Below are 20,896 nucleotides of genomic sequence, written 5' to 3' on the forward strand. Positions count from 1 at the left end.
CTAGACTGGGTGCTGAGGGACCAGAAAGTTAACTTTCACCTGGAGCTTGCCATTTGGGAGCTGACAGTCTTACAGGAGCTATAAGGCACAAACGCACACTTCTGGAATCCCAGGCAAAAGGGGCAAAGGATCCAGCCTGCTGGCTGCAGGATCAGGGAAGGTTTCCTGGGGACGAGGCACTGAGCTGGACTTTGGAGAGTGGGGGCGTCTAAGAGTAATAGTGAGGGATGACTTCGTAGTGCAGGTAACAGAGATGGATGGATCTGCTGGTATGAAAGCTGGGGACATCATGTGGTCCAGACGTCGTTGGAAAGGATGTCTGCAGTTGCCAGACTACAATGGTCTTTGATGAATCATTGACCTAGTGTCACCAGGTGGTATCTGTAGCATAACAATGAAATTCTAAGGGAGGAGAGAAAGGAGGAAAGTTTTGGGACCGAGCCAGAAACCCAGAATGGCCTGCAGGGCAGAGGCAGTGCCCCGGGCAGGAACCCCTGATCCCAAGGAGCAAGCGCTTCCTTACTCGGACGGCGACTGCGATCGTTCAGTCCCCAAACATTTACCACGCAGGCTAACGCAGCGAAACAAAGGCCTGGAAGGCCTCCTACAGACCCAAGAGCCTGGAGCACGAGTATGCCCCACCTGGAGATCCCGTGGCTACCCCACCCCGGGGGCCTTTCGGGGCCGGGGCCGTGATAACTCTGTGGGTGACCCCGGGATGGATCTAAAAACGGCATCATTCCCTGCCTTCTGGGCTCTTCCCTCTCCAGCCAGGGGGCCCGCGGCAATCTCGACGTGCCCGGCGGGAGGCAGTGGACGCGGAGGCCGCGGGGGCTCAAGGGCTTCCCACCTGCCCAGGCCAGCCTCCTCCTTCGCCCGCTGCGGCCCAGGGCCCTGGGTGGGCCGAGGAGCCAGTCCGGACCTCCGCCGTGCTGTCCAATCGCCTCTCGCGGATTTCCCTCCGCTGGCGCGCGGCAGCGGCGGGTGGGCTCTCGCGCGGGCTCGGGCGGCGCGAGCCCGGGCAGCGCGAGCCCCCGCGCGCCGGGGAGTAGCGCATGCGCGGGCGTCCTGCGAGCCCGCTGAGGCGAGCCGAACCGCGGCGGCGCCGAGAGCTGAGCAGCGGAGCTGTGAAGAACGAGCGGCGGCTCGGGACCAGCAGCGGCGGACAGGTGGCGAGCCCTTGCCCGCGCCGCCGGGGACCACTGGGCCGCCAGGGGAGCCCCGCGGTCTGGACGTGGCGGCGGCGGCGGCAGCAGCATCCCGGGCGGCCTGTGAGGGATGCGCCGCCCACTGCCCCGCGCCGCCTGACCGCCCCCGCCTCGGCTTGCGGTGCGCCACAGCCGGGCCCGCGGCCGTGCCCGCCGCGCTGTCGTCCGGCCGCCGCGCCCGCGGCGCCGCGCCCGGCCCGGCCATGTGGACCCCCACGGAGGAGGAGAAATACGGCGTAGGTAGGTGAAGCTCCGGCCTGGCCGCGGTGGGGGTTTGGGGCGACGCGCCGGTATTCTCGGCCCCGGGCCGGCCCCGCCTCGATTCGCGCCCGCGAGACCCCGCCCGCCGGCTGCGCGGCCTCGGCGCGGGGCGAGCGCGGAGTGGGGGCGGCGCGGGCGCGGGGCACCGGGCGCGGGGGTGGGATGGGGCCTCGGGGCGCGGGGAGGGCGGCAGGGGGCGCTGGCGCCGCGGGCTCGGCAGGTGCGGCGGGCGGGAGGGGTGGGCAGGGCCGGCGGCCGCCCGCGGTAGCTGGTGTGGGGCGCTGGGTAGCCTCACCCCGGACGCCAAATTCTGGAAATCTGTTCTCTCCTCTCCCAAGCCTCAATTTAAGGAGCTTCCGCACCTGGGTTGATGAACCCAATGTTTATTTTTGGTCTGGAACATTACAAAATAAAATAAAATAAAGAAACCGTTGACATCATTTTCCTTATCCACAATTTGCAGACATTGACTTCAGATGTCTGATCCGTTTTAGTTTGTTTTGTTTTAGGCATTACAGAGAATTACAGTGGGAAGTGATTTTAGACATGGCTCAATGTTAAATGTGGTGTGTATTACAGTCCCAGCTTTGTTAAAAACAAACAGACCTGTTTTTAGATGAGCCCGTTGTTCCTCTTTTTTAGAATCCCCTTTTTTAATGTTACAAGTGTTAAACTACAGAAGCTAAACAGTTCTTAAAACATTTAACATCTTTTAAAAGTGTTAAATAATTGGAGGGATTGAACGTTTTGCTTTTATAGTGTTAGTGTTTTGTGGCAATTACATGATAGAGGAGCTCAGTCGCATTGCATTATTGTAAGTCACCTGTCATCTCGTTCAGTTAGAAACAGATTTAACATGTTCGGTGTACAGTTTTTCGCCCTCTAAGTTGTAATGGAAAAGTATAGACGGGTAATCTGTCTAGCCACAGATTTTTGTTTCCCATTTTTACTGCAGCTAAATCAAGATTTAGTTCACAGTTCAGTACAGAATCACTTTTCAAACTGGCAGTGGTAACAAATGTTTGGGACTACCATCAGGCACGCTGTGCGAAAACGGGATTTATTTAAATGGAAGGGCCGGCAGTGAGAGCGTGCTGGTAGAAAGCCTCGTTTGGGGAGGTGACTTTCTGGGGTGTCAAGCAGCCGTGCTGCGGGGGAGGCCTCGGAGGAGCCCGAGTCCTTGGGCCTCTGCTGAGGCCGAATGGGAGGTGATGCCAAGAGGAGGACTCACCTCTGGGGACGGCTTGCGCGCTCCCCTGGAGCTTTCCCGAAACACTAAGGGGGTTCTGTGCAGTGGAGGAGCTGGTCTGTCTTCTACATAACGTGCTCTCAGAACTGGTTAACTGTAATAAGTAATAATTGTTGTGAAAGTGGTCAACTGTCCAGTGGCACCTAATTTCTTTCATTTTGGGGAGGACCCCTAAATTAGTGGAATTCGCAGAGTTGTGAGTCTTGGCTTCTCTTTACTGGTGTTGTGAGCAAGTTATTGAACATCATTTTCTTTCTTTTTAAAAAAGTTTACTGATCATTTTTTAGAGAGAGAATGAGGAAGGGAAAAAGAGAAAGAGAGAGGAAGAGAGAAACATTGATATGTTGTTTCACTTACTGATGCTTCACTGGTTGAGCCTTGTATCTGCCCCGACCAGGGATCGAACCCATAGCCTTGGTGTATTGGGATGATGGTCTTATCAGCCGAGCTACCTGGCCAGCCACTTGAACACCATTTTCTTAATGTGTAAAATGGAGATAATATTTACCTACAGGGTTGTGAAAATCAAATGAGAGCCTACCAAGTGCTTAATAAATGTTAATGTTTTCTTTTTCCTTTAGTACTTAGAGTAATAATAACACTAGGTAGCTATTTCCTCAGGTGCGTTCTAAGAAGGAGGCAGTGCAAGGTAATCAAGGTTGGCATGTGTGAATCTCAGGGTACTAGGATTTGGTTGACGATTTATTGAGAAAGATGGAGTGAAATGCTTGTTTTCCTTGGACTGTGGGTTTAGCTTTAGAAAAATTGTTATTTGCTGTGGAAGGGCACATCATGGGTACAGGAAAGACTTAAATGTATGTTAAGTGAGAGAGAGTTATTCTGAAGGCATTAGCAGCTGTAATTTAGTATAATTTAGCTACCTTTTCTGCCAAACAAGGCAACTCTCTTGTCTCGTCCCTTTCATCTACTGTCTCTTCCTCAGTTATGATCTGAAAGTTCTTGTATCAGTTGTTCAGAACTCAGGATACATTTTTTCCCCATGTAAGCATGTTAGAACTACATTCCTAGGCCTTTTCATAAAATCCAGTTCAATTTTTTGGATTGGCCAAGAAGTTTGTTTAGTTTTTTCTGTACCATGGCTCTAGTAGTGCTTAGTGGTTAACTTCACTCAAAACAATTTTGTTAGATCGTATGGCATCAGCGCAGATTAAAAAAAAAATCAAAATTTGAGAATTATTGTGCAGCCATTTTAATACTGAAGATGGAAGAAAATCCACAACGTTTTCAGTGTATTATGCACTATTATTTCAAGAAAAGTAAAAATGCAGCTGAAACACAATAAAAGATTTGTGCAATGTATGGAGAAGGTGCTGTTACTGATGGAATGTGCCAAAAGTGGTTTGTGAAGTTTCTTGGTACTGTTGACATTTTGGCCAACTAATTCTTTGTGGGATTGTCTTATGTGTTGGAAGATGGTTAGCAGCACCCCTGGCCTTTACCCACTAGAAGCCAATAGCAGGAGATAGCCAACACACTCAAAATATCCAAACCAATAAAGTTATTGGTGAAAATGAAAAATATGTATTTTATGGAAAAAAACTAAACAGACTTAATATTGTACATAAAATGAGAATAGTTAACTAAAAGTGGTATGTTAGCTGCATTATTTCTTTAATTGATAGCTTGAAAAATCAAACCATTATTATTATTCCTAGGAGAAAATGTTTTGAGTTTCAGCTTTGATTTTTATGATCAACTTGGAGCACAGATTTGTCTCTGCTTGCTAACCCATTCCCCTTTCCAGCAAGGAGAGAGCGCTTACATGTACTTCCCTGTAACTGGAGGGATTGCTCGGCTGCTGGTGAGGGAAGGAGCCCTCGTTGCGGCAGGCGAAGGAGTTTTTCCCATTGTACTGATAAGGCTTGACATTGGTAAGGTTTTTGAGGTACTGTAGTAATATCTCAGTACCTTTTACATTTTTTATCATTTAGAAATGTTGTATAGCCTATTAACATTTTAAAATTATTTGATTTATCAATTCAGGAGAAGGTGATATCTAAGCTTTTCTTTCAATTTAATATCCTGTGATTGCCTTTAGAGGGAGGGGAGAAAACTGCCCTTTTTTGAGGATCAAAAAAGTCAGCCGGTCAGTGTGCGGGGATCCTCACTTACGGTACACTATGTAGATCCCCAGAGCTGTGCTGTTGTTGTCTTCATTATACAGACGGAGAAACGGGACCTCAGAGGCTGTTAGTCCTTTTTTGTCCTTCAACAATTGACTGTTCCCCTTAAATTTCTTCTTGGTAATGGGCAACATTTTGTGATACACTTGACTCTCTTGCTGTTCTTTTCTAGAAGGAAAAGAACAGCCCCAGTTGTACAAGCTGCTCTTCTTTACTGAACACTTGACTCCATATTCTGACTCCTTATGTCTCTTTTCCTCCTAGAGATTGTCTGCTTTTCTTTCTGTTGCTGTGAATGCTTGGAAACCCTTGCATCCTTTCATTTTTTATTTTACCTTTCCAAGAAGCTTCTTGTTCTAAAGTACATTAGGTGAAAAACATCCAGCTATTTTTGTGAAACATGTCTTTTCATATATTGATTGCACCTATACTACCAAATATGGAAACTAAAGACCAAGAAAATGCTTTTCCTGTTCTCTAACAGCAGCAGCAAACACCACTGACAAGTAAAACAATGTTTGTAATTAAGCTCCTACAGTAGAATAGCAGTAAAGGTTTGAATGAGTTTGGCATCTTAGCAGTGGAAACTGCTTCAGAAGGTCATCTTGTTTATTCTGCTTCATGAGGTACATTTTTAAATAATTCAGGGCATTTGTTGCTTATTCTTTCCTAATCCCCACTTAGTAGACCTTGAAAATTTTTTCTTATTACCACCAGAATGCATTATATTTTAGCTTTGTAATGTCATATTTATTTTTTATAATTTAAAAAGTAATGCACATTTTCTGTTTTACCTAACTTCCTTTTGCTGTATTTTCTCCAGATTGGGGGAGGGAGGAACCCAACATTGTTGTGTGTGTGTGTGTTTTCTTTTTTAGGCTTTGAGTCTTTAAAAGAAATTCAATTTGTAAAGCTTCTGTGGGAGCTGAGAGAACCAGTGTTCACAAAATTTCACTAAATCTGTTGGTAAATGAGCTACAACTCAGTGCAATACGGTGAGGGTAGTGGACTCCTTAGTTACTTGCTCCATGAGGCAACCTCAGCCTTTGAAGCCCCTGAAAGGGCCTCCTGATCTCAGAGGTAAAGGCATCCTCTAGGGGTAGAGAGATGTCACATATCCCGGACTTAATTTTGTTCTGAAAAGTGAGGATGTGCTTGATGTGCTATGGTTTAGTGTTTACAGGGAGCTTCCGCAACACGACTCCACTTGAGCCTTTACCATAATGTCACCGCTCCCCTCTTTTATAAGCGGATGAGAAGGAATCTTTTATAAGCTGAGAGAAGTTAAGGGGCTGTCATCTAAGGTGCTGAGGCCAGTAAGTCCGGAGTGGAGATTTGAATTTAGTGATTCCGAGTCACGGTTTCTTTCATTACATGGTGTTCCCTTTGAAAGGAGTTTTTCCGTAGTGTATATCTCTGGTTCAAAAGATAAGGCATTCTCTACAGAGTTTTCAATAAATTGGATAGTTATATTAAAGGGATTTTATTTCTTTTTTAAAAATGAAAAAATCGTTTTAATAGTTTATTTTTTATTGTATTTTCCCATTTACCATATATCCCCCTTATAGCCTCATCCACCTCCACCCATCCCCCGCCCCTTCACAAGAAATTTTATTTCTGTATTAAACATTTTTATAAACCTACATAGGCATTTAGTGTTATGATTCTGAATGCAGTGATTTGCATTGCTAATGAGTACAGAGTTAGGGCATGACATGTCAGAAGGCAAGTTTTTAATAGCCTTGAGAAATACGTTGGGTACTGTTGCCCTGTTTTAAAGGCATTGTTAGTAGGGAGGAAAGAAGTTGAACTTAGCAATCGTTTATCGAGTGCCTTCCCAAACCGAGAGGTCTTTGTTTCGCTCTATCATGCCGTAAAGCAAACAGGAAATGATACCTGGAAATTACAAACATTTTTAATAGAAAAGGCAATAAGCAACAATATTCTATAGACTACTCAAATATTATAGTTCATTTTATCATACAGCGTTTTTAGAGAATGCTTTGGAAACATTAAGCTAAATTGTAAACGTGAGACCATTTTCTCTAGCATTTTTAGGCACGTTCTGAAGCTTGACAGTCTCAAAGGAATGGTCAGTGAAGTTGAAAGTACTTTATATTCACACCATATTTTTACATTGGTGCTGAGTTTTAATGTTAGTAGTTTGTATTTTGAATCTTTTTTGAATTCTTGTGTCTTTTTTCTTTATTATAAAGACATTTCATTCGATCTGAAATTATTCCCAATGTGTAAGCATTATTGGATATGCTATATTAGGGTTTTAATACCAATGTTATGCTTTTATTGTAATGAACAAACGTGTTTATGACTATGCTCTCAAGACTCTTGCATAACCCCTCCTGACATATTTTGTGTGGAAAAGCAAGATTTTTTTTCACATAAAGGCTCTGGGAACTTAATTTCATGAATGCGTTACCAAATTATTTCAGCTGTGGCTCAGGTACTTGCAGTTGATTTGCTATATCACCTTTAGGATACTCTAGTAAAGATAATTACTATGTTGGGAAATGCCATGCAGAAGCTTCCTGTCTTCCTGCTCATCTCCAATGGAATATAATCCCAACCCCCTGCTTCCATCTGCTTCTTTCAAAAATTCATTCATGAGCTCTTGCTGATTGATGAGTGAGAACCAAGATTGATGGAAGAATCAGTGTATGATAAATACAGAGCTTTATATTGTAGACTTAGTATCATACCTCAAATGTATGTGCATGTGACCTTTATTCAAATACATTTAGTTAGTGTCCTCACCACTTTTTGGGACAGTCAATCTTATGATTTGATAGCTGTGATTAGAACATACTTCCTTGCTGAATAGAAGAGACTCCCTGTCATTTCTTGTAAGATTCTGTTCTGTGCCTTCCTATAAATAATTTGCATCATAGCCCTTTAGTAATTCATAAAATTTTAGAATTGTAGGGGATCTTTGAGGTAAGGTTTTAAGGCTCCAGAACTAAGTAGGGCTAGTTGACATAGCTAACATTCATAAAGTGTTATTCATGTTGTGGCTCAGATTTGCTTTTTTCCAGCCTCATGTGCTGACCTACTTCTATTTCACACTCTAGTCAAACTGAACTTTCCCAAAGTCATCCTGTCTGGACTTAATTATACCAGTACTGCCATATGCCAGGACATTTGCCACCTGTTAAATGCCTCTTATTATTTGTAGCATTATGTCTTTATTCATATTTAATTCCTTCTACACAGGGTGCTTTCATCCCTGTCTTTATCTCTCAAATTCTTTCCTATCTGTCAAGGTTCCTTTCATATGATGTTATTTTTGTAAATTTTTTCTAGACCCTTGACCATACCCCTCTCTTTCTCCAGCCAGAGAGATTTTATACTTTTGTATTTTATGATACTTTGTACCTTACTGTGGTATGTTTAATCTTGTTTCATTAGACTAATGTCTTTCCAAGCTTGGACTGGTCTACAATAAGAAATACATTTAAAATTGTTATCTCTCGTGTATGTGTATACATGCACATACACATATATGAAAAAGTTAAAAGTTTCATGGTATAGGACTTATGTGTACTTTGTACAGTGTACTCTGATATTTTCTGTTCATTTCCATTCATTAAAGATATTGATAGATTGTGTCATATTTATATTTGTATTATTGATAGATATAACTCAGTAGTAGACATGTAGAAGATTTTATACACATATTTGTAGCATTGAATTGGACATTTTTTATTAATGTGGCATAAAGCCTGATTTTTGGAGACTTTTGAGCTTGCCATTTCATACTAGTTACTTATATTGAATTCATAGCAACTATACTCTGGGTTTTGTTCCTTATGAATTGAGGTCAAGCTAGATCTCGTCTATCCTGAACTTGTATATTGCATTGTGTACCTACACCCAAAGTCAAATTATCTTCTGTCACCAAATATTTGGCCTGCTTTACCCTTTACTAGTCCTCATCCCCTTCTTGCTTGTAACTACCATACTTTTGTCTGAGTCTGTGAGTTTCAGTTTTATGTCCCACATATGATTGAAATCATATGGTTCTTAGCTTTTTCTGAATGCCTTATTTTGCTTAGCATAATAGTCTTGAGGTCCATCCTTGCTGTTGCAAATGGTAGTGTTTCATCCTATGGCTGTGTAGTATTCTGTAGTATACATGCACCGCATCTTCTTTATCTAGTCCTCTATCAAAGGACACTTTGGGTGTCTCCATGTCCTGGCCATTGTGAATAATGCTGCAGTGAACATAGAGCTGCATATATCTTTGTGAATAAATGTGTTTTTGAGTTTCTTGTGTAGATACCCAGAGAAGAGGGATTTCTCAGTCATATGGTAACTCTATTCTTAATTTTTTGAGGACTCGCCATACTGTTTTCCATGGTGACTGTACCAGTTTACATTTCTACCAATAGTAAGTGAGCATTCTTTTTTTCCCACAACTTTTCCAACACTTGTTATTACCTATCTTGTTGATAATAGCCATTTTAATAGGTGTGAGATGGTATCTCATTGTATTTTTTTTAACTCCTCACCAGAGGATATGTTTATTGATTTTAAAGATGAAGTGGGGGGGGGGAGAGACAGACAGACAGACAGACAGACAGACATTGATGTGGGAGAGAAACATCAATGTGAGAGAGAAACGTGGATCAGTTGCCTCCCATATATGGCCTGACTGGGGATTGAACCTACAACTTTTTGGTATACGGGATAATGCTCCAACTGATCAACCTGGCCAGGGCTCACTGTAGTTTTGATTTCCATTTCCCTAATAGCTAGTGAAGTTGAACATCTTTTCATATACCTGTTGACCATTTGTTTGTCTTTTTGGGACAGGTGTCTGTTCAGATCTGTTGGTCCTAAGTTGGGGAGGGGGCTAGATGTATTTGGCTCACCAGTATAACCTCTAAAGTTCTTTTGAAGCTTGAGTTTGTGATCCCACATGATACTATCTTTTCTTTGAACCTCTGTCTATACAATTGATAAACCTGTCTTCTGTCTTTTCCAAGTGGCTGATAAGAACGTTGAAAAGAATCAGAAAAAATGTTGTTATGTAGAGGAAAGCTTCCAGTGTATAAACTAGTAGATTTTGCTATCTCTTGTTTCGAATGCAAATGATCTAGATGGCTTATTGAACATTTCATGACAGTGGCAGCTGGGCTACCTTTGTGAACCTGATAGTTTTGGGGCTAGGAAGGGCTCTTGGCCAGACTCTGGTCTATAGCCAAGGAGGAAAGATGCTTCTAAGAGGTCTGTGTGGCCTTACTTTAAGTGTGGGGAGTAATACAGAAATTTTAGCATCGAAAAGATTAAGTCCATTTTCATCTTCAGACACAGAAGGAACATGGCACCAAACTTTTCTTGAGTTTTCTTGCTGGCATTCTCTTCCAATTCCCTGCACTCACCCTGCACACCAAGTAGATGTGCTGGACGCTTCACCCTTTTCCAGACAGGCCTAGCACTTCCCTGCCTTTGCCGATTTGCTCCGGCGTTGCAGTGTGACAGGAGTGCAGTGGCTGCCTTTCTCTGCCTGGGGAGTGCGAGCTTCAAAGGCTCAGATGTCATCTCTTCGATGCCTTCTCCGGTCTGCCCTATATTAATAAGCACTGCTTCTTGCACCCATGGCAGCTGGACCAACTTCTGGTTTGGCATATATCCCTTTAGATCATGTTTAATTGCATCTCTTTGCCTCAGGGGATTGAGCTTCTCCAGAACAAGGAACCTCGTCTTCATGTTTGTAACCCCGAGGACCTATCACATAGTGAGTGATCAGTAAACGCTTAATTAGGAGTCCAACCTAGTGAAGAGTTTTATTTTGCTTTGCTAATCTTAATAGTATTTTAAAAGGTAGGCTATATATCTAATATTATTTGGTTGTTAGAAGTTTGTGACATCATGACTATGCTTTTTTCCCCTTCGCTTTCCTCTTTCTTGAGCCTGTTAGGAAGGCTTATGGCTGAGTCCAGATGACTAATTTTGGGTGGGAGCCTTAGGAGTCCAGTGTGAATCCGTCTTGCCTGGAGTCCCAGTTATCACAACAATGGTTCAGAAACCTTTTAGCAGGTACTAGCGATGTGATTCGAATTTACCCCACTAGTACCTCTTTCATTTGACATTTTTGGGGAAGCTGTGTTTTGGGTGACTGACTTTTCGAAAGAGCTCAAGGTTAAACCTTTAGAAGCACCAAGAAAGATTCTTTTTTGTTGTTGTTGGAATTTTTCTAAAATATATTTTTTTGTATTTTCTATATTGTGAATTCAATGTTAAATACATTTCAGGTTTTTTCTTTTTCTGTGTAACATTTCCCTTCTGATTACATAAGATACATATTCATTGTAGAAATGTTGGTAAATATAGAAAAATACACAAAAAGAAGTAAGTTGTATTTTATTTTTGTTACCCAGACATAACCCTTCTCAACATATTATATATTTCCAGCTTATTTTCTGTGTATACATTTAAATAGGAATTTAGTAAATGTAGGACCATACTGTATATCCTGTCTTACAGTCTTTTAAATCTTTTATACTATTGAACATTTTCTTATATCTGGAATGTTCATTGTTTTAAAGACCGCTCTTCCACCATATGGATGTCCTATAATTTACCTAATCTACTTCTGAGCATTTCGTTGTTTGAAATTAATTTTATACCAGGACAGTGAGGATACTTGTTTTACTGCACCCTTGTCAGCATAGGGCATTATTTCCTCCACAGGTTTGGATTTTCTAAAAATTCAAAATTGATGCCTGCTTCAGAGGAATAAATCCCCAGGCATTACAGAAATAAAGTGTCCCCCCTACCAGTTCAACTTCTTGGGCATTAATTGTTTAACTGAACTCTCTGATGTTTGATACTACTAAAAAAACCAAGTAATTATGATGCTAATACAGCAATACTTGTTTGCTCTCTCACTGAAATCCCTTGGAAAATCACTCATTCCAGTTACTGGTTCTTTTGTTTGTTCCTTTTCTTATCTGCTTGTGATGGTCTCAGGGACTTTTGGGGACTTTTTGACTCAGGGTCAGTGTATTTTTTCTGTCTCTACATTTCTTTTCTCTGTAGCTATTGATATTTCAAATATTATCCTTTTCTTTTTCTCATTTGCCACCCACTCACTTGTGTTTGCTTCTCTCTTCAGCCACACATCAAGCTGGACCTTAATTGAACTTGTTCAAGGGAAACTAGATAATCAGCTGTGTGAAAATGAAAGTTGCTCCTTCTTTCCTTTGCCGTGAGATTCCGTTTCTTTATGATAGACTCAGTCCTGTTAAAAGAACTTCCTGACTCACGGTCAAGGCTTGGCTCCATAGGAATGCCTGTCTGGGAACAGAGGCAGTGTTCCGGGAGTGATGGAGCCTGATGCAGAGTTGCTCTGTGCAGAGAGCAGTTCCTTTCCGGGTGGGTGCCTGTAGACACAGGACACCTGGTACTCTTGCAGCCATCTTGTTGTCATGAGGAAAGCCAGGCAGGAGGGGGCGTGTTTTGTTTTACTTTTTGGTATGGGAAGGGGAAGAAGCACTTAGGGGTGCATATAGCATTATAGATTTTCTTTTGTAAAGAAAATCTTTTGATACATTTAGACATACTGAAATATTTAAGCTCTAATGAGACAGTTTTATGAGACTATAGGTACTGATATTGTAGTTGTTCCACAAAGTATTTACTGTTTTTATTGATTTGCTTTCTTAGGAACTGTAGCAGATTCCTGTGTTGGATATGTAGAGTAATCGGTTAATTTCTCACCTCAGTATTTAAAAATAGTTTTATTATGTTTTATTAAATTGTATGCATTTTAAGCATACAATTCAGTAGCATTAAATACATTCAGATTGTTGTATAACCATCACTACTATTTATTTCCAGAACATTTTTTTCATCCCACTCTATACCTCTCCTTCCAGCTCCTGGGAACCTTTGTTCTGCTGTCCCCATGAATTTGACTATTCTGTATACTTTATGTAAATAGAGTCATACAACATTTGTCTTTTTGTTTCTGGCTTATGTTACTGAGCATGATGTTTTCAGGGTTGATCCATGTTGTAGCACATATCAGAATTTAATTTCTTTTAATGAGTGAATAATAGTCCATTATATGTATATATATTACATTTATTTATCTATTCATCCTTTGATGTACACGGGTTGTTTCTACCTTTTGACTCTTATGAATAAAGCTACTATAAATATTGTTGTTCAAGTATCTGTTTGTGTCCCTATTCTCAGTTCTCTAGGGTATATATCGCAATATGTAGGATTGGACTCCTGTTTTCAAATCCTTTGGGTATATACCTAGGAATAGAATAATCATTTGATAATTTTATATCTGTTTTATTTTTGAGGAACTGCCATACTGCTTTCCATCATGCCTGCGCTATTTTACATCCCCACCAGCAACGCACAAGAATTTCTATTTTTCTCCATCTTTGCCAATACTTAGTTTCTGTTTTAAAAAAAAGCGTTTGTAATAACCATCCAAATGGATGTAAACTGGTAGCTCATTGTGGTTTGCTTTGCTTTCCCTAATGATTAGTGATATTGAGCATCTTTTTATGTACTTATTTGCCATTCGTATGTCCTCTTTGGAAGAGTGTCTGAGTACCTCACCCATTTTTAATAGGTTGTTGTGTTTTCCTTTTTTGTCATTAAGTTGTATTGAATAGTTCTTAATATATTCTGGATGTTAGTCCCTTATGGTACATGGTTTTCAGATGTTTCCTCCCATTTTATGGTTTGCCTTTTCACTTTGCTATAGTGTTCTTTGATACATAAAAGTTTTTAATTTTGATGAAGGCTCATTTATAGTAGTCTCTCTCTTATCTAGGGGGAGCATGCTCCACGACAACCAGTGGATGCCTAAAATCACAGGTGGTACCAAATCCTATGTATACTATGCTTTTTTTCCCTGTACATACATTGTCACTTAAAGGAAGCATTTTGTTAACTCTTTGTCATATCCGAATTGCTAGCATCACTACTCTTGCACTTTGGGGCCATCATTAAGTGAAATAGGGTTACTTGAACATAAGCTTTGCGACACTGTGGCAGTTGATCTGATAACTGAGGGGGCTGCTAAGTGACTGCGGGTGGGTGGCACAGGCAGCATGGGTACTCTGGACAAAAGGGTGATTCACCTTTCGGGTGGGATACAGTGGGGTGGTGTGAGATTTCATCGTGCTACTTAGAATGACCTACAATTTAAATCTTACAAACTGTTTATTTCTGGAATGTTTCATTTAATATTTTTGGGTCGCAGTTGGTGGTGGGTAACTGAAACATGGAAAGTGAAACCACAGATAAGGGGGCACTACTGTATTTATGTTTTCCTCCACTGCCTGCGCTTCTGGTTTCATATTCAAGAAATCATAGTCAAATCCATCATGAAAATTTTCCTCTGGTTTCTTCTAAGAGTTCTATAGTTTTAGCTTTTACATTTAGGTGTTTAATTCATTTTGAGTTAATTTTTATTTATGATGTAAGGTAAGGGTCCAACCTCATTTTTTTGTATGTGGATATCCAGTTTTCCCAGCACCATTTGTTGAAGAGACTGTTCTTTACCATGGAATGTTCTTAGCACCTTTGTTTGAAAATCATTTGACCATATGTGTGAGTGCTTATTTCTGAACCCTCTTTTTGATTCCATTGGTTCCATTGGTGTATATGTCCACCCTTATGCCGTTATTACACTGTTTTGATTACTGTAGCTTCGTAGTAGGTTTTGAAGTCAGGAAGTGTGAGTCCTCCAACTTTGTATTTCTTTTTCAAGATTGTTTTGTCTATTTGGGGTCCCTTGAGTCTCCATATGAATTATAGGATAAATTTTTCTATTTCTGCAAAAAAAAATGACATTGGGATTTTGATAGGGATTGCACTGAATTTGTAGACTGTTGGGTAGTATTGTCACCTTAACAATATTAAGTCTCCTAGTCAATGACTATGGGCTGTCTTTGCATTTATTTAGATTCTTTAATTTGTTTTTGTTAATCATAAACAAAAAGTCAGCCAGATATTTCTCTAGCAAAATGGGTTTATTTGGGAAAAAGAAATTACAATCCTGAACATGCCACTGTGGGGGGGTGCCACGTGCAAGTCCACTAAGACAAAAAGGAGCACTTCTTTTATGGAGGAAAATGGAAGTTGGGAAGGGTTATTAGCAGTTTCCCCTATTCGTTGTGATCAACATAGGGCATGAGTACTTTCCCTTCTGGCTTCTCTCTTTCACATTAAATGAGTTTTCTGCTTATTACTTTTTTTTACATTTCTCCCTTTTGATTAAGATCTTTCTCTGGAGATCATTGCTGATTTAAGTCATATGTTCGCTGTTTTAGCGGCCTTTTATTCCTTGATATCAGGAAGGACTGTCCCTAGAAGTTGTGTCCCATGTTGGAAGGAAAGTACACACGTTAGAGGCCTATTGTGGTCACATTTGAGTAACAAGGAGGGTAGAGGGAGATCTCTCAGGCATTTCTCATTTAATGTCTGGATCTTAGAATAATGAATGTGGCTAATGCACACTCAACAGAATTAAACTCTTTGAGAAGAAATGCTGTGGGAATAAAACATTAAGAAACTAAACAGTATTGTTACCGTAGAAGAAAACTTTCTGGAAGAAAATATATTATCAATAATACAGTTTTAGGTTGTAAATTCAGAGACTCTGAATTTTGGATAAGAGTCTAGAATCAGTTAATAGTCTAGAGAAAGAACAGCTTCTATGGATTTTAAGCCTTTTAACTCTTCAGAAAAGCAAGCAAGTGAAAAGATTGTCACAGGATCATTCTAAGACTATTTGAAAGACTATAAAATCAAAGGAAGAGGTTTTTCCTTTATGCAAGGTATTCGGGAATGTGGACAAGGGCATTTTCTGTTCATGAAAGAGGAGGAAGGAGCAACAGTGAGAAAAGGTATACAGCTCTGGTCTGGACCTCTTGGGAAGGCTGTTCCGTGAGGTGTTGCCTTGCTTCAGTTTTGAGAAATCTTTATTTTGTGCAGGTAAAGCTCATAGTAATGTTTGGAAACCTTGAAATACCAATTGAAATATATGTTCCATTCAGTTTTGCCAATTGCTGATTGATGGTTTTCCAGTTTGGTTTTAAGAAAAGTAAGTTGGGGATTTCAAAAGTTCTCCATAATAACCATTATAGTCTAACTTACTTTTAGTCATGTCAGTCCATTTATTTAGAAATGTGCATGAAAAGAGACTGGGTGCCCTGAAAGTATTGAGATGACTGGGATCCCATTTTTCGGAGGCTTTACTCTGGAGCAAAGGCCCAAACAGCCTGCAGGCCAAATACCAGCATCTTATTTGAAGAACAGGCTGATCTGGACGAAGTCAGGCCAAAGGCTGAGGCAGCCAGTGTTAGGGAAACATCCAGATCTGACCTGAAGGTGAAGCAGTAAGGTTGAGGCTGAACAGCACAGTTCTAGCAGAACAGCCTGCTGCCAGATAAGTCAGGGTGAAGGCTGCTGAAGCACAGTTTCAATGGACAGTCTGGTGTAGAACTAGATTGAAGGCCAGCATGGGTTCCGTAGAAACAGTCCAGTTTTAAAGGGAATTGGGATGAAGGCTGGCAGCCTCAAGAAACAGCATGATTACGAAGGCCAGAGTGCCAAAACAAGTACTTGCAAATAAAAAAAGCAATGAAGAAGACCTTTAACAGAAAAGAGCAAAGCCTTACGCAGATCCCAAATAGAACCTGGAGAGCTTCAAAGTACAAAGAGCAGAAGCGCAGATCCAGGAGAAAACACCCTCAAACTCCAGGGTTGGAGAGAAAACAGAGCTCAGTGGACGCTGTGGATGCCTCACCTGTTTGCTCAACAGTCATCAGAGCTTTAAGGGGTCTTCTCTGGATCCTTGTATAGGCCACGAAATATGACCTAAAACAAAAAGCCAGATATTTCTCCAGCAAAATGGGTTTATTCAGGAACAGCAAGGAATTGCAATGTGGAACATGTGCAGTCATATGGGCCATGCACAAGTCCACTAAAAAAGAGGAAGCTCTTTTATAGAGGGGGAAAGAAGTTGGAAGGGCTATTGCAAAGACTTTCCCTTGTTCTGCTTCTCAGTTGACACAGTGCATGAGAGCTCCCCATTCTGGCCTCATCTACTTTAAATAAGGGTTCTGTTTATTAATACAGTTTTTTTTTTACAATTTTTTTCAACAGTGTCTTATAATTTTCAGTGTATAAAGCTGTCACCGTTTTGGTTAACTTTGTAGCTAAGTGTTTTATTTTTATGATGTAAATGGAATGGTTTCCTTAATTTTTCATAGTTTTCAGTGTTAGTATATAGAAATACAGCTGATTTCTGCATGTTAATTTTACATCCTGTAACTGCCAACTTCCTCTGTTAGCTCTAATGGACTTCTGCAGGGAGGGGTATGGATTCTTTTAAGGTATGAACTCTTTTAGGATCATCTTATCTGTGAAGAGATAATTTTACGTCTGCCTTTCTAATTTGGATGCATTTTGTTTCTTTTTCTTGCCTAATTGCTCTGGCTGTAACTTCTAGCGCTATGTTGAATAGGTAAAAGCAGGTATCCTTGTCTTGTTCTTGATATTTGGGGAGAAGCTTTGAATATTTCAACATCGATTGTGATGCTAGCTATGGATTTTTCATATTCACTATTTTTTATTTCATAGCAAGATTAGTTTCCATTTCACTTAGCCTAAGCTACTACTTGTTCATGGCCCTGCTGTGTGTATTTGTATTTGTAAAAGTGTGTATCACGTGAATCTGGACACTCCATCTCTACCTTCCTCTTAGTACTCATGCCCATTTTGCTGGTTCTGTGTTCTACCCCCATCCTGATTCATTCTTTCTTACCATATTAGTTAATAGTCGTGGTCAAGATACTCAAAACTTATTTGTACAATTTTAAAGAATAATTTAAAATCACACAAGTTAGCATGTTATTGTTGGAAAAATAACAAGTAGAGATGAATAAAAAGAAAAAATTTTACTTAGCTCAGGTCTTACCATCCAGCGGTATTTATTTTATGATTTTCCTTAGAACCCCTAATCAAATGAAAATTATTCGAAAGTTGAACATCTAGATGAATTATTTTAAGTCACTCTGATCTTCTTGAGCCAACACATTGGAGTGGTTCTCACTTTCACTTTGGATGTTCTAGATGGATAGTCTCTAATTGTTCATTTCATAGAGACTGTAGTTCAAATAAATTCCAGTGTCAGGAAAAAGGAATTCATACGAATATAGTTGTGGCTGGAAATTGGTGGAAGCATTTCAGACAGATTCAATATGAAAATATAAATTTATAGAAATTGTTGAAGAACAATTGAGCCCTGAAAATACGGAATTTGAAGTGATTTTTAGTTATGATAAAGAAAAAGGCAGAGGATAAAGATGGTACTGAGATTATATACTACAAAGATTGGCAAGATAATAGCAACTATAGTTGTAATGACCACAGAGGGGAAGTTAAATTTTGTTTCTTGGAAAGAGTGGAAGAGGAAGAAATTTTTTTTGAGAATTAAAAGCATAGGTAGTAACGTGAAGTTGAAAACATAAGTCTAACTGGAAAGTTTGGGAACCTCATTGAATTCTTTTATTGATTCAGTGGACATTTATTGAAGATCTGGTATGTATAAGGCTCTGGGAACAATGAAGGAAGAAGGAAGGTACAGCATACTTTCAATACCTTTAATCTAGAGGATTGTGACAATTAGATTTGGGAAGTTTTTATTTTATGATGATAGTTGTTGAAACAGTACCAGTTGACAAGATTTTTTAGTTAAGAATTATATACAAAGCTATAGTATAGTAAATGTCTAAAATTCATAGAATTTTAGATCAAGAAGGTACTGTAATGATGTAACTCAGCCTTTTTGTTTTTCAGATGGGATTACCAAGATCAGAGACGTGTATTGCCTTGCTCAAGGTCACACAGTTTGACTATTTGGGTCTTGAATTCAGATCCTGTACAGGGCTTTTTCTTCTATCACTGAGTCTTCTAATGGAACACTTATGTAGATGCAGTGTGCTTATACATGGTATAGGCAAATACAGTGCCCTTAATTTTTAAAAATCATTATTTAAAGAATTATGAAAGTAATACTTGTGAAAGCCTCTTCTTACCTCATCCCCGCTAAGTGTTCCCAGTCTTCTCCCCTCAGGTAGAAGCTCAGGTAGATTAACAGCTCAGGTAACTGCTGTTAATATTTTGGTGTTTCAGACTCTGTGTGTATATGGAAATGTGTGTAGCTACATACTTTTAAGAAGTAAATAGAAGAATGATAATTTCAAGCACTTAAAGGGTACATACTTTGTACCAGGTACTGTTCTAAGTACTTTACATAAGTTAACTCTTTAATCGTCAGTGTAATCCTTTGAAGTCTTCAATGGAATCTTCAATGTAATCCAATGTAAAAATAATCATTTTTATTTATTTATTTATTTATTTATTTATTAAATACATTTGTCTCTGCCTCCCCCCCACCACTACATTTTTATCTTTAAAAATGATAAAAAATAATCATTTTTAAAGATGGAGAAACTGAGACACAGGAAAGCCAAGCACCTTGCCCAGGGTCTCAACAATCAGTAAATGGTGGAGTCAAGATTCAAACCAGGCGTTCTACTTTTGGGGTTTGTGGCTTCACCCACTAGCTCTGTTGGAAACATGCTTACTTTTCCATGGCCACTAAGTTGGAACAAATCTACCTTTGTCCCAGAGTGATGGTTAAAGAGAGAACATGGACTCGAGACACCAAACCTTGATTTTGTTTTTTGAAATCATTTAAACATAAATTTCATTATGTATTACTTGTCTTTTACAGCTGTCATTTTTTTTTTCAGTTAAAGACTTTATAGAAATAAAGGTTTGAAGTAATGAGTTCATACTGTATCTCAAGAAAAATTGACACAGAACAATTGGCACTAAAACATTTCCTAGGACAGTTTTTTAAAAAAAATTATATTTCATTGATTATGCTGTTACAGTTGTCCTAATTTTTCCCCTGTGGCCCGCCTCCACCCAGCATCTCCACTCCCTCAGGCAGTCTCCCCACCATTGTTCATGTCCATGGGTCATGTGTATAAGTTCTTTGGCTATTCCATTTCCTATATGTAATTTGTGTCCCCAAGGCTATTCTATAACTACTTATTTGTTCTTAATCCACTCACTTCTTTACCCATTCCCTCACAGCCCCTTCCCATCTGGCAACCATCAAAACACTCTCCATATTCATGATTCTGTCTCTGTTCTTCTTGTTTGCTTAGTTTGATTTTTAGATTCAATTGTTGATAGGTATGTATTTATTGCCATTTTATTGTTCCTAGTTTTGATCTTCTTTTTCTTAAATAAGTCTTTTTAACATTTCATATAATAATGGTTTGGTGATGATGAACTCCTTTAGCTCTACCTTGTCTGGGAAGCTCTTTATCTGCCATTGGATTCTAAATAATATCTTTGCTGGATGGAGCAGTCTTGGCTGTAGGACCCAGCTTTTCATGACTTTGAGTATTTCTTGTCAGTCCCTTCTTGCCTGCAAAGTTTCTTTTGAGAAATCCACTAACAGCGGGTTTTCTGGGAACCTGATTGTAGGTAACTAACTGCCTTTCTCTTGCTGCTTTTAAGATTCTCTCTTTATCTTTACCCTTTGGCATTTTAATTATGATGTGTCTTGGAGTGGGTCTCTTTGCATCCATCTTGTTTGGGACTCTCTGAGATTCCTGGACTTGCTAGTCTATTTCCTTCATCAAATCAGGGAAGTGTTCTTTTACTGTTCTTTCAGAAGGATTTCCAATTTCTTGCTCTTTCTCTTCTCCTTCTGGAACCCCTAGGTTGTGAATGTTGGAATGTTGGAAGGGCTGTCCCTTGTTTGTTTGGATCCTCTTTTCTCCTTGTTGTTATGATCGGTTGGTTTTTGCTTCCTCATGTTCCAAATCATTGTTTTGATTCTTGGCTTCATCCACTCTACTGTTGTTTCCCTATAAATTGTTCTTTATTTCAATTAGTGTATCCTTCGTTTCTGACTGGATCTTCTTTATGCTGCTGAGCTCCTCACCAAGTTCCCT

At 40.1% G+C, this 20,896-nt stretch overlaps 1 protein-coding gene across 1 annotated transcript in view; it reads left to right on the forward strand.

Moving 5' to 3' along the window:
• Positions 1–1,366: 1,366 nt before the first annotated feature.
• The window catches only part of DOCK3 (dedicator of cytokinesis 3), a 271,945-nt gene continuing 252,415 nt past the window's right edge, over positions 1,367–20,896 (forward strand). Inside the window, exon 1 of the mRNA XM_054594754.1 lies at positions 1,367–1,448. Coding sequence (XP_054450729.1) covers positions 1,412–1,448 — 37 coding nt within the window. The 5' untranslated portion in view covers positions 1,367–1,411. The remainder of the gene's footprint in view (positions 1,449–20,896) is intronic.

Source organism: Pteronotus mesoamericanus, unplaced genomic scaffold (assembly GCF_021234165.1).
Source record: "Pteronotus mesoamericanus isolate MK-2021 breed Mesoamerican mustached bat unplaced genomic scaffold, CSHL_Meso_final scaffold_533, whole genome shotgun sequence".
NCBI lineage: Eukaryota > Metazoa > Chordata > Mammalia > Chiroptera > Mormoopidae > Pteronotus > Pteronotus mesoamericanus.